Raw genomic sequence first — 12,892 nt, forward strand, 5'->3', positions numbered from 1 at the left:
ATATATATATATATATTTTGGTTGGGAGACTATTAATAATTGTTTCTATTTCATTAGCAGATATGGGACTGTTTAGATCATTGATCTGAATTTGATTTAACTTTGGTACCTGGTATCTGTCTAGAAAATTGTCCATTTCATCCAGGTTCTCCAGTTTTGTTGAGTATAGGCTTTTGTAGTAGGCTCTCGTGATTTTTTGGATTTCCTCTCTGTCTGTTGTTATCTCTCCTTTCATTTCCGATTTTGTTAATTAGGAAACTATCTCTGTGCCCTCTAGTTAGTCTGGCTAATGGTTTATCTATTTTGTTGACTTTCTCAAAGAACCAGCTCCTGGTTTGGTTGATTCTTTATATAGTTATTTTTGTTTCTATTTGGTTGATTTCAGCCCTGAGTTTGATTATTTCCTGCTTTTGACTCCTCTTGGGTGAATTTGCTTCCTTTTGTCCTAGAGCTTTCAGATATGCTGTCAAATTTCTGATTTATGGTTTCTCTAGTTTCTTTTTGGAGGCACTTAAAGCTATTAGTTTTCCTCTTAGGACTGCTTTCATTGTGTTCCATAAGTTTGTGTATGTTGTGGCTTCATTTTCATTAAACTCTAGAAAGGTTATAATTTATTTCTTTCTTTCTTCCTTGACCATGTTATCATTGAGTAAAGTGTTGTAAAGCTTCCTCATGTATGTGGGCTTTCTATTGTTTATGTTATTATTGAGGAGCAGATCTGATTTCAATCTTCCTGTATGTGTTGAAGCCTGATTTGTGACCAATTACTTAGTCAATTTTGGAGAAGATACCATGAGGTGCTGAGAAGAAGGTATATCCTTTTGGTTTAGGATAAAAAATCCTATAGATATCTGTTAAATTCATGTTTCATAACTTCTATTAGTCTCACTGTGTCTTTGTTTAGTTTTTGTTTCCATGATAAGTCCATTTCAGAGAGTGGGGTGTTGAAATCTTCCACTATTATTGTGCGCAGTGCAATGTGTGCTTTGAGTTTTAGTAAAGTTTCTTTTATGAATGTAGATTCCCTTTGATTTGGAGCATAGAGGTTCAGAATTGAGAGTTCATCTTGGTAGATCATAGCTTTGATGTGTATGAAGTGTCCCTCCTTATCTTTTTTGATCACTTTAGGGTAAAAGTCAATTTTATTCGATATTAGAATGGCTACTCCAGCTTTTTTCTTGGGACCACTGGCTTGGAAAATTATTTTCTAGCCTTTTAACTGAGGTAGTATCTGTCTTTGTCACTGAGGTGGGTTCCCTGTATGCAACAAAATGTTGGGTCCTGTTTATGTACCCAGTCTGATATTCTATGCCTTTTTATTGGGGAATTGAGTCCGTTGATATTAATAGATATTAAGGGGAAGTAATTGTGGCTTCCTGTTATTTTTGTTGTTAGAGTTGGAATTCTGTTCATGTGGCTATCTTCTTTTGGTTTTGTTGGAAGATTACTTTCCTCCTTTGTCTAGAATGTAGTTTCCCTTTGTTGGAGTTTTCCATTTATTACTCTTTGAAGGGCTGAATTTGTGGAAAGGTATTGTGTAAATTTGGTTTTGTTGTGGAATGCTTTGGTTTCTCCATCTATGGTGATTGAGAGTTTAGCTGGGAATAGTAGCCTGGGCTGGCATTTGTGTTCTCTTAGGGTCTATATGACATCTGCCCAGGATCTTCTAGCTTTCATAGTCTCTGGAGAGAAGTCTAGTGTAATTCTGATAGGCCTGCCTTTATATGTTACTTGACCTTTTTTCCCTCACTGCTTTTAATATTCTTTCTTTGTTTTGTGCATTTAGTGCTTTGACTATTAAGTGGTGGAAGGAATTTCTTTTCTGGTCCAGTATCTTTGGAGTTCTATCGGCTTCTTGTATATTCATGGGCATCTCTTTCTTTAGGTTAGGGAAGTTTTCTTCTATAATTTTGTTGAAGATATTTATTGGCCCTTTAAGTTGGGGGTCTTCACTCTCTTCTATTCCTATTATCCTTAGGTTTGGTCTTCTCATTGTGTCCTGGATTTCCTGGATGTTTTGGGTTAGGAACTTTTTGCATTTTGTGTTTTCTATGACTATTGTGTCAAAGTTTTCTATGGTATCTTCTGCAGCTGAGGTTTTCTCTTCTATTTCTTGTATTCTGTTGGTGATGCTTGCATCTGTGTCCTGACTTTTTCCTAGGATTTCTATCTCCAGAGTTGTCTCTCTTTGTGATTTCTTGACACTTTCTACTTCCATTTTTAGGTCCTGGATGTTTTTGTTCAATTCCTTCACCTCTTTGGTTGTGCTTTTCTGTAATTCTTTAAGGGATTTTTGTGTTTCCTCTATAAGGGCTTGAACCTGTTTACCTGTGTTCTTCTGTATTTCTTTGAGGGTGCTATTTATGTCTTTCTTAAATTTCTTAATCACCATTGTGAGATATGATTTTAGATCTAAAACTTGCTTTTCTGGTGTTTTGGGATATCCAGGACTTGCTGTGTTGGGAGTACTAGGTTCTGATGAAGCCAAGTAGTCTTTGTTTCTTTTGGTAAGATTCTTGCTTTTGCCTTTTGCCATCTGTTGATCTCTGGTGTTAGATGGTCTTGCAGTTTGTATCTGGAGCTTGTTCTTCCTGTGGGTCTGTAAGCCTGTGTCAGCACTTCTGGGAGATTAGCTCTCCTATGGTAAAACCCATTCGCAGAGGGCTGTGGATCAGTCATCCCTCCTGAGTCCTGGGGTCAGAGGACACTCTGGAGACAGGCTCTCTGAGTGTGTGGAAGGTGCAGAGAGAACTAGGGATTTGCTGTCCCTTCTAGGTGTAGACAGAGGTAGAAAGGATCCTGTCCCATCTTCCCTGCTGCTTCTGAGGCCTGTGCCTCCTGGCTGGTCCTGCCTTAGAAAGTAACCAGAGAGATAATGGTGATCTCACCTGAATCCCTGGGTCAGAGCCTATTTTGAGCCTTTTTAAAATTACTCTATAATACCAATCTTTATGGAACATGGAACTCCTACTTTATATAGAGTTCTGATGTAATTATATCTTAAGCTTTGTAGTGCACTTGGAATTGAGATAATTATCTCCAGGAAATTTTTCCCAAATTATGCTTTGTGTAGATAAGCTAAAAGTAAAAAAACAAAACAAAACAAAACTTTGGCCAGACTCTTAAAATTTAAACCAACATCAGAGTTATTTTGAACTGACCTACTTTTTTATCTCCTATGGATCATTATTCTATTGGCCTTGGTCATTGCAGAGACCAATGCAGTCAGGAAAAGAAAGTAGCATTCTAGAATGTTCCAAATGGTTTGAGTAAAATATGATGAATATTTGGAGTAAAGAAGCAAATAGATTCAATTAGGTTGTCCATAGTTTGTAGTTTAACTTTGAGGAGAAAATGTACTATAAATCTTGCTGAAATCAGGAAACTGTGGAAAGGTATCCTAAGGTCAGAAAGAGAAGCAAGAAGTACTCTGGAGGCATGGACATGTACTTCAGTTACTACAGAGCTTGGCTTGTAAATGTGATGCCCTGGATGTAGTCTTCAACAGCAGATGCCAGGTACAGTGGGTGATACTTATACTGACAGAAGATAGAGGCAGGAAGAGTAGAAGTTCAAAGCTATCTTTGGCTACATAGTGAGTTCAAGATTAACTTGAGTTATTTGAGAATTTATCTAAAAAGAAAAATGAAAGCAATAAAGGAAGGAAGGGATATAAGAAAGAAGGAAGAAAGGAAGGAAGACAGGGAAGGAGAGAGGAAGGAAGGAATGAAGGAAGGAAGAAAGGAAGGATGGAAAGAAAGGAAGAAATTCATGGGAAAGCAGACAAACCTTGACAGGAACCTGTTGAGTGATGAAAACATGGAAGTATTTAATGCAAATATGATGTCTTTTCCTAGGGTAATGATACAAGATTTTTCTGAAGGTAGGAATATGAAGATAGGAGCAAGGATGGTAAAGTAGGCATTTGATACCAAATCACTGTAATGGGTAATTAGTATAAAAAAATAAAATGATAAGTTCCCAAGATAAAACAAGTGGATGTAATTTCTTCTTTGAGTTATTAAGGTCCAGAAAAGGAGGCACCAATAGCAGTATTAAACCATAAAATTAAAATTCTATCATAACCTGCATAAATCTTGCAGACCTTTCATGTTTTGGAGTAACATAATAGATGTACAGGAAATGCAAAATTTAATTTGAAGTTGACTCAACCAGAATAAGTTCTAATTTTGAACAGAATTATCTTTATCTTTTCAACTCTTATTCCATTAGCATATATTATCTTAATGCTATTTTTATTGTTGGCAATTTTTGTCTTTTCCCATTAAATGTATAATACATGTGAATAACATTTCTCTATAATTGCCATCCACAAATATAAGTATTAATACATATAATCTGAAAGAGAGTTGTGTTTTTATTAAATGGGATCTAACAGTCTTTACTCAGAAATAATGACATAAAGCAAAGTAAATGAAATCTAAGGTGTCTGTGGAAGCTCCTAATGGCTTTGTAAAAATGATTGCAAGTGTGGCCAGGGGTGTCTTTTGGTAATGGCATACAAATAGAAAATCATTCCCAGCTGAGCAGTTTATTTTCCTGTTGAATCTTTGTGAAGCAGACAAAAACTGTGGAAATTGCTTCTGGTCTGGCAGTTGTTTGGCTGACAGCTATGTGTCAGGTTATTCACACTTGCATTACTTCTTCAGATTTAGTGGGGCGATGTTACACAAGAGCAATGCATTTGTAAACAATTTCCCTATATCCAGGGCCTTGCATCAGATGTCACCTCAGGTCCAACATCCCTCCCAGTGCATTGTACCTCCATAAATATTTTATCTGGTGTTTATTGCTTAAAAACATAAAACAAAGCAAAGCAAAGCAAACAAAAGAAAAAATAGGGTCTTGTCAACTGACATTTCATACAGTTCTAAAGAAAAGTGACTCAGGTGTCTCGTGGGATTTGACAAGTAAAATTTCAAAATTAGACTCTGTTTTAAAGAGGGTCTGCCTCCAGGTTCGCATGACTTCCTTAACCTACCACAATACTCTCTGTGATCCCATTGCTAAAGAGCCATTGTGCTACAAGTTATTGAACAAAGTTCATTTCCTAACCCACAGGTGTGTACATTATTCAACACTGACTGCTTGAATTACAGGCTATTTACAGGATTTACTGTAAATAATGTTATATTTTAAACAACAGGAAAGTAGAATTTTCCCCAATGTTACAAGATGAGCTAATTTGAACTGGTGGATGTTTGAGGTCCTCCTTGAAGTTACTGATGTTACAAAATGTAAAGAGTTGCCTGGCAGTGGTAGCACATGCCTTTAATTCCAGCACTTGTAAGGCAGAGGCAGGGAGCTTTCTGAGTTTGAGGTCAGCCTGGTCTACAAAGTGAGTTCCAGGACAGCCAGGGCTACACAGAGATACCCTGTCTCTAAAAAACCAAAAAAAACAAAAACAAACAAACAAAAAAAAAGTAGACCCTAACAGTAACAGCCTTATTACAAAGTGCTTTGGTATGTCCACTATATTCCAAATTGTAAGACAAACATGAAAATTACCTGTACTGGCCTGGTTATTCAAGCTATGTTGTATTATTAGATATTAAATATAATCATGTATGTCTACTGTTACTTTTATGTTTTATCATTGCTATTGCTAAATCTTTTAAATGTGGACATTAAATGCAGTATCCATAGAACAATGTTTCTTGTGAATTAGAGAAGAAAGCAAGTATGCTAATGCCATTTGGGACTTGATAATGTGCAAAGAGTGAGCAAGAAGATACAATGAAAGAAAGTAAACATTAGTTAACAATTGTAAATCTCTCCAGTGGTTATTCAACAGCTTGTTGTTCATGTGCGTGCAGTCAGAATTGTAGTCTAATGAGGTAGTTTCTGGAATTGTTTCACGTTAGCTTGGTATATCTTGTATATATGGGGGGTGGTATCTTAGCAGTGGGACCAGGCTCGTCTCTGACTCTTTTGACTGTGTTTGATACCCTTTTGGTCCCATTTATGTACCTTGTCTGTTGATATGAGGTCTTTTGCCTTGTCTTATCTTGATTTGTCCTATTTTGCTGCCATCTCTTGGAGACCTGCTCTTTTCTGAAGTAAAAATAGAGGGGGGAAGGATCTAGAGAAAAGAGGCATTGTGGGGATGCTAGGAGAGAGAGGAAACTGTTGTTGGTATGTAGTACGTGAAAAAAGGATATATTTTCTATTATTATAAAGGAGAAAAGAAGAGAGGGAGAAACTACATTTTTGCATGTTTTTTTTTCCTGTTGAAAACTCTTGACAGTAGGAGGTCATGAGAGAAAATTAGATTTATTATGATTTTCTTAAACTGTTAAGTTAATAAAAAAGAGGTAAAAATGAAAAGCGTTTGGCTTTTACCAGGAAATCAGTAACTGGGTATGAGGCCCAAATGGTTCCCCATTACCCCCACAAAATTCAAGCCTACTTGAATTGGTCCAAAATTGAGTAAAGGGTCAGCTGAAGTTGGACTAGAGAAGGATTTCTGGCAGCGAGATAAAAGTCAGCATTCCTCAGAAATTGTAAAATAGGTTCTGTCTGCCAAAAGAAATGTCATTTTCCTTGTCTTTGGTAGAAGGGACTCATTACTCTATTGGCATATACCTGTGGTGCTTTTCAGCTTATCTAAATCCATGCTAGCCTCCAGGCACCCTCATCCCCTAATCATACATGCCGATTATTGTATTTCACAGGCTTCCCATATCCCAAATACCCCTTAATCATTCAGACTATAATGGAAAGAATTTTCTTCCTGCCTTGGCTATTTTCATTATTTTCTTTCTCAATAATTCGTGTTCTGTAGGATGGCCATGTCCAGTCTGCTCTGGACTTTTCTACATGCATCTGGGTATTTTCCCAGTTTTCTCTACAAGACACACATTCTCCCTAATCATGGGAAATCATCTCAGGGTGTTTGTTTGTTTGTTTGTTTCTCCTGCTTCTTCACATAGACTGGGGACCTGTAATCACATTATAGGAGTCTCATTTCTGTTAATTTTTACGCAATAAGCTTAATTTTTTTCTGAATCCCTTTTTATTTGCACATTTACTAATTGATATTGAGTGTTCTCAATTACCAAACATTAATTTTACTCAGGGTACTGACATTACTGTGTCATGATTTAGAATGTAAATTTGTTTTTCTGCTTCCTAAAATGCAGGATGAAGTCTGTCCCAAAGCTGAAGAGGATGAAGTGCAGAGATGTGTGTGGGCATCTGCTGTTAATGTCAAAGACAAGTTCATTTATGTTGCTCAGCCAACTTTGGACAGAATCTTGATTGTTGATGTGCAGTCTCAAAAAGTTGTTCAGGTATGATGATGGGTGTTTATGAAAATAAAACTTAAAATCCATATTTGCTTCTGTCTTAGAGTATCTACAGCCTAAGTTATTTGCTGATATTTAATTGTCATTACAAACATGGTTCCTTACAACAGTAATATTCACCACAAAATTTCAGAAGTTATGAAATTTTGTTAGGTGACTATTAATTATAAAACAGGCCTGTAGGTCAATGATACAGAAGACACCCTTTAATAGACTCTGCTATGATGATGGATTCATAACATGTTTATTTTATGTCTGCAGTATGAACCATCATATTTTATCTCTTACTTCCAATCCTACTTCCAATACTAGGTTGTGAGCCAATTTGCCAAAGTTCAAACATAAAATAGCATACAGAAGGTATTGTATCTTTGGTATCTGTATCCAGAATTTGGACCTGGAAAGTTAAGATCATTGACCATAGTACAGAAAAAAAAAAACTTAGTCCTGCATTATCAGATACATATGGGAATAATAATTATATCCACTTTAGTGTTACATTGAAAGCTAAAATAAGTTCATGCATGTATAGCATTCAGACTAGACCATTACATCTTAAGAACCACATTATCAGCTGAGCTGTGGTGGTACGTACCTTTAATCCCAGCACTTGGGAAGCAGAGACAGGCAGATTTCTGAGTTGGAGGCCAGCCTGATCTACAAAGTGAGTTTCAGGACAGCTAGGGCTACACAGAGAAACCCTGTCTTGAAAAAAAAAAGACACATTATCTATCACCTATTTATTCTCAAAGTGCCTTAGAGAAAGTAATGTCCAATTGTCCCTTTTATCATCTGTATAGTTAAACTTTAAAGTCAATATTTTTATGAAATTTACACACACACACACACACACACACACACACACACACACACACACACACATCTTGATTCTTATCTAAAGGAATAAAATAACTTAGAAACACAAATACAAATAGTTCTGCTATTAACAACTTCGCCTGAATTCATCCATCCATCCAACCATCCTTCTATCCAGTAATCTATTTATGCTATGATCATGGATTAATTGCTACTGTAAAATATGTTGGCTATAAATAAATGAATGGCATTGATTCTAAGATGAAGTTCTGGTGCCTGTCAGAATCTAAGTTCTGAGCTGACATTGAGTCTAATGGTTCAGTTTCTGATGTGAAAATGAATAATAAAATCTTGAATAAAATTATGAACAGGTATTCAACTAGAAAATTCTAAGGTTTCCAGGATTATACATTTATCATGGAGATCCAATTTAATCCTCCCTTACATAATGTGAGAACAAATAGCCTGAATGTTACAGTTAATTTGCGTAGGATTTGAAGGCTGTTGAATTTTGACAAGAGTAGTTTTATTTTGATTTACTCTGAGGTAGGTCAGTGTAAATTAGAAGCATTTGATTGGAAATGGTCAGGTCTTCTAGCCAGAATTTTAAAATTAAATGTATGATCTGAGACTAATCAAGCTGGTCTTTAAATTCAATTTTAAATAGAGACCGACACTTGCTGAATATATATTTCCTACTAGATATTCAAATGTGGGCAAAGCCAGTATCACTTATTATTCATAGAATTTTGCCCTCAGACAATGATGTCAAATTAAAAATTAATAGAAGTAATGGATAATAAAATGGCCAAATGCTATGCAATTACCACATAAATCATATTATTTTTTAGTGTGTGTTATAGCTATGAAACACTAGGAAATCATAAGATCTTATGCAACTTGAAATCAGAGAAAGGTACATTCTGATACAATTATGAATCTAGTGGGTTTTTAGCCTCAAGTTTTACCCTTAGGATAAAGAATAGTTAGTGACTTCAAAGGAAATCTCTTTATGATATTGAAATAATTATATCTTCATCACTCTATCAGAATACATCCTACCTAAATAGATAATTATATATGTTTTTGTCACCATATCTTTTGCCAGATTGTGGATATTATATGAATAGAAATGTATAATATGGATTATTTGGTTCTGGTTCCTAGGCCTAGTAGTTATTACTGCAGCAGAGTTTTATTTTCATGTAGGCTATGTTTGCATTATTATTCTGCTATAAGAAATTTACTAGAATTAATGATTCATGATTATGGATCATTTGTATATGGATATTTGTATATCCATCCATGTTAAACCAAACATAATGTCAAAACCTACAATTAAGGCATTCTTAGTTTTCTATAGGCACAAATTTGCAGAGATATTGTTAGTGGACATAGGTGCTCCTAACTCATAATTTTGAATTTTTTTCACAAAACAAATTGTCTAGAATGATGAAAAGACTTAAGTAAAAGGCTGTGATGCACCTAGTGGTAAACTATATCTACAAATATATCATAGTGACATAGTACATGTGTTCTGGGTGAGTAAATGATATATGTTAAGTAACTTATTTTCACACACACACACACATACACATGCACGCACACACACATACACACACACACACGCACATGCACACATATCAGCAATTGCTTTAATTGTGTAAAATAATGGATAGTTAAAAACACATTCAAATTTGATTAGTATGAATATTGCCAGTAGCTATATATTTGTGGTTTCTTTTGTTGTACATAGGTATATTGAATTACATAGCTATGTATAAAATTGTATGTATATGATCATATATACAATTCAGTATACATATCCAGTTATACATATACGAAAATGGATGCAATATATTAGATAACATATAAAAAGAAACATTTTTTTAGAGTTGGGTATATGTGTTTAATTTTAACAGTTAAATTTTGAAACATCATACTGTTTAACCATTTTAAAATAGCATGTGATAGGATTAGTGGTTGATTTTTATGAAAACATATTTTAAAAATTCTAACAAGCAGTACTATTAACACTGTTAGTGAAATTAGAAAGACAATTCCTTAGTGATGTTCTTTTCCATAATTCTATATTAAAGTACATTTTTTGAAAACTGGGTATAAGTACTTTTGAATGTCAAAACAATGTTTGTATTGTAATCACCTTTGAAACCAAAAATTATAACATATAACCTAAAACTTATTCAGATTAAAGTAAATGCTTAAACAATTATAAGTAACAGTTTATATAAAGGCAACCACATTTTAACCCCATTTTCTGAAAAAGAAGTTCTGAATTAATAATTGTTTAGTGCAATATTCAATATCAAGGCAAAGCCACTTGGAGAGGCAGGTGAATCTTTGCATGGAAGAAGTGAGAGGAGGCGAGCTACAGCCTTCCGCAGAGATAAGCACAAGAGGCAAGGGAACCCTCATGTCTGAAAGATTGAGTAGGAGAAAATCAATCTTTTAGGTAGTATTCAGACCTACAAGAAAAACTAATAACACAGCCTAGTTTGGTTTCTTTGTCCATTTTTTTCAGAGATTTCCCACAAAATAAACTAAAATTGAAATTGCTTACATTTGGAATGAGAAAAATTACTTAAGCATTAAATTTCACATACAAATGAGCAAAGTAATGAGCATACATGTAATATATTAAAATTTAACTCTCAAAAGGATATTCTTTCTGTTTAAGGTTGAGTTGTACTGGCATTTAACGAAGAATGGAAAGCAGCAAAAAATGCTTAAATATTATAAAAATGCTGGTGGGTATGTTTACTGGGTGCAGGCCCTTGCTGACAACCCTAAGTTGAATTACCAGCACATACACGATGGGAGGACACAGTATACTCTACAAACTTGACCTCCGATATCTGCATATGAGCTACATCATGCATGTAGCCATACTTATGCACATGTCTACACATATACACAACACAACACACATTAAATAAAAGTATTAATTTTTTTGCAAGCTATTGTTAGGCATTGGAAAGTATAACACTTTAGAAACACTGAACTTAAGACAATCAAAATGGTTGAGGGTGATGAAGTGAAACAACAGCATCATCATCAACAACAACAACAAAAACCACAACAAAACAAATTCAAGACCAAAAAGACAAAAGATACATAAATATCACCTAAGGGTGATAGACATCACACTTCTGAAAGATATAATGACTGAAAATTTCAAAAGCAAAAGCTGTAGAAATGAGATGTTAGGATATGTAGAGAAATAATAAATGGGTCAACATTTTTACCATCAATGAAAACCACCAATACAATTTCCCCGGGGTTCATTAGTCTCTGAGAAAAAGTTCAAAGTGGCTAACAGCTTGATGTTTTGTATACTTGCAGTTCTGTATGGTTCTTAGAAGTAGTAATAAAAGTGACAAGGGCTCCTCAGCTACTCAGTTAACAAGAATTAATCAAAGTAAGATGAAATTATTAAACCTATTAAAGCAAAGATAAGACCCCTGCTGGACAAGCATGAGGACTTGAATGTGAATATCCAGCATCCACATAAAAGTAAGGAAGCTGAACATGTCCAGTGTTGAGACATGATCTGTGGAGAGAGCTATACTTCAGAAGCTCTTTAGCCTGACAGGTAGCTAAATGGCGACATTCATGTTTAGTAACAGAGCCTGTATGATGAGATTAAAACTTGGGGTGGTAGAGAAAAATACTCAATGTTTTCCTCCAGCAATTGCATTCATGCACAAACATGTGTGTGTTCTCACATATACAAATAGAAATACACACACTATCAACATAAATAATTAATCTGTGAAAGTATATAAAAGAGAATGTAAATTAATGAAGGAAGAAGGGAAGAAGGAAGAATCAATCCACCAAGAAATCCAGAAAACAAAACAAAAATTGTCTTCTATACATGAGAGAAAATAAAGGTCTTCTTAGATAAGCAAAAGTCCATGATGGTCATAACTCCTGCTCTTCACCCTCAGAAATTCCACTGAGAATTCTGGTGAAGGGAAGACACAGTCATTCAACAAAGTGAATATAGAAAATTTTCTTTTTTTATTGGATATTTTCTTTATTTACATTTCAAACCTTTCCCACTTTCCCCTCTGGACATCACTAACCCATCCTCTCTCCCCCTGCTTCTATGAGGGTGCTCACCTACCCACCTACCCACTACCATCTCCCTGCCCTGGCATTCCCCTACACTGGAGCATGGAGGCTTCACAGGACCAAGGGCCACTCCTTCCATTACTATTCAACAAAGCCATCTTCTTCCACATATATGGCTGGAGCCATGGGTCCATCCATGTGTACTCTGGTTTAGTCCCTGGGAGCTCAGGGGCGGGGGAGGAGAGGAGGCAGGGTTGGTTGATATTGTTGTTCCTTCTATGGACCTGCAAACCCCTTCAGCTCCTTGGGTCCTTTCTCTAGCTCCTCCATTGGGGACCCTGTGCTCAGTCCAATGGATGACTCTGAGCATCCACTTCTGTATTTGTCAGGCACGGGCAGAGCCTCTCAGGAGACAGCTATCTGAGGTTCCTATTAGCAAGTACTTATTGGAATCCACAATAGTATCTGAGTTTGGTAACTGTATGTGGAATGGATCCCCAGGTGGGGCAGTCTCTGGAATGTAGGTAAATTAATGGGAATTAAGAAGAGCTAGTATTCATAGCAGCCTTATTTATAATAGCAAGAACCGGGAAACAACCCAGATGTCCCTCAACAGAGGAGTGGATACAGAAATTGTGGTACATCTACAC

General features: G+C 35.6%; 1 protein-coding gene across 4 annotated transcripts in view; it reads left to right on the forward strand.

Moving 5' to 3' along the window:
* The window catches only part of Fstl5 (follistatin like 5), a 654,438-nt gene that overhangs the window by 553,618 nt on the left and 87,928 nt on the right, over positions 1-12,892 (forward strand). For all 4 annotated transcript variants that reach the window (XM_031374116.1, XM_031374118.1, XM_031374119.1 and 1 more), the window contains one exon: positions 7,164-7,313. In XM_031374116.1, coding sequence (XP_031229976.1) covers positions 7,164-7,313 — 150 coding nt within the window. The remainder of the gene's footprint in view (positions 1-7,163; positions 7,314-12,892) is intronic.

This window comes from Mastomys coucha, unplaced genomic scaffold (assembly GCF_008632895.1).
Source record: "Mastomys coucha isolate ucsf_1 unplaced genomic scaffold, UCSF_Mcou_1 pScaffold16, whole genome shotgun sequence".
Taxonomy (NCBI): Eukaryota; Metazoa; Chordata; class Mammalia; order Rodentia; family Muridae; genus Mastomys; species Mastomys coucha.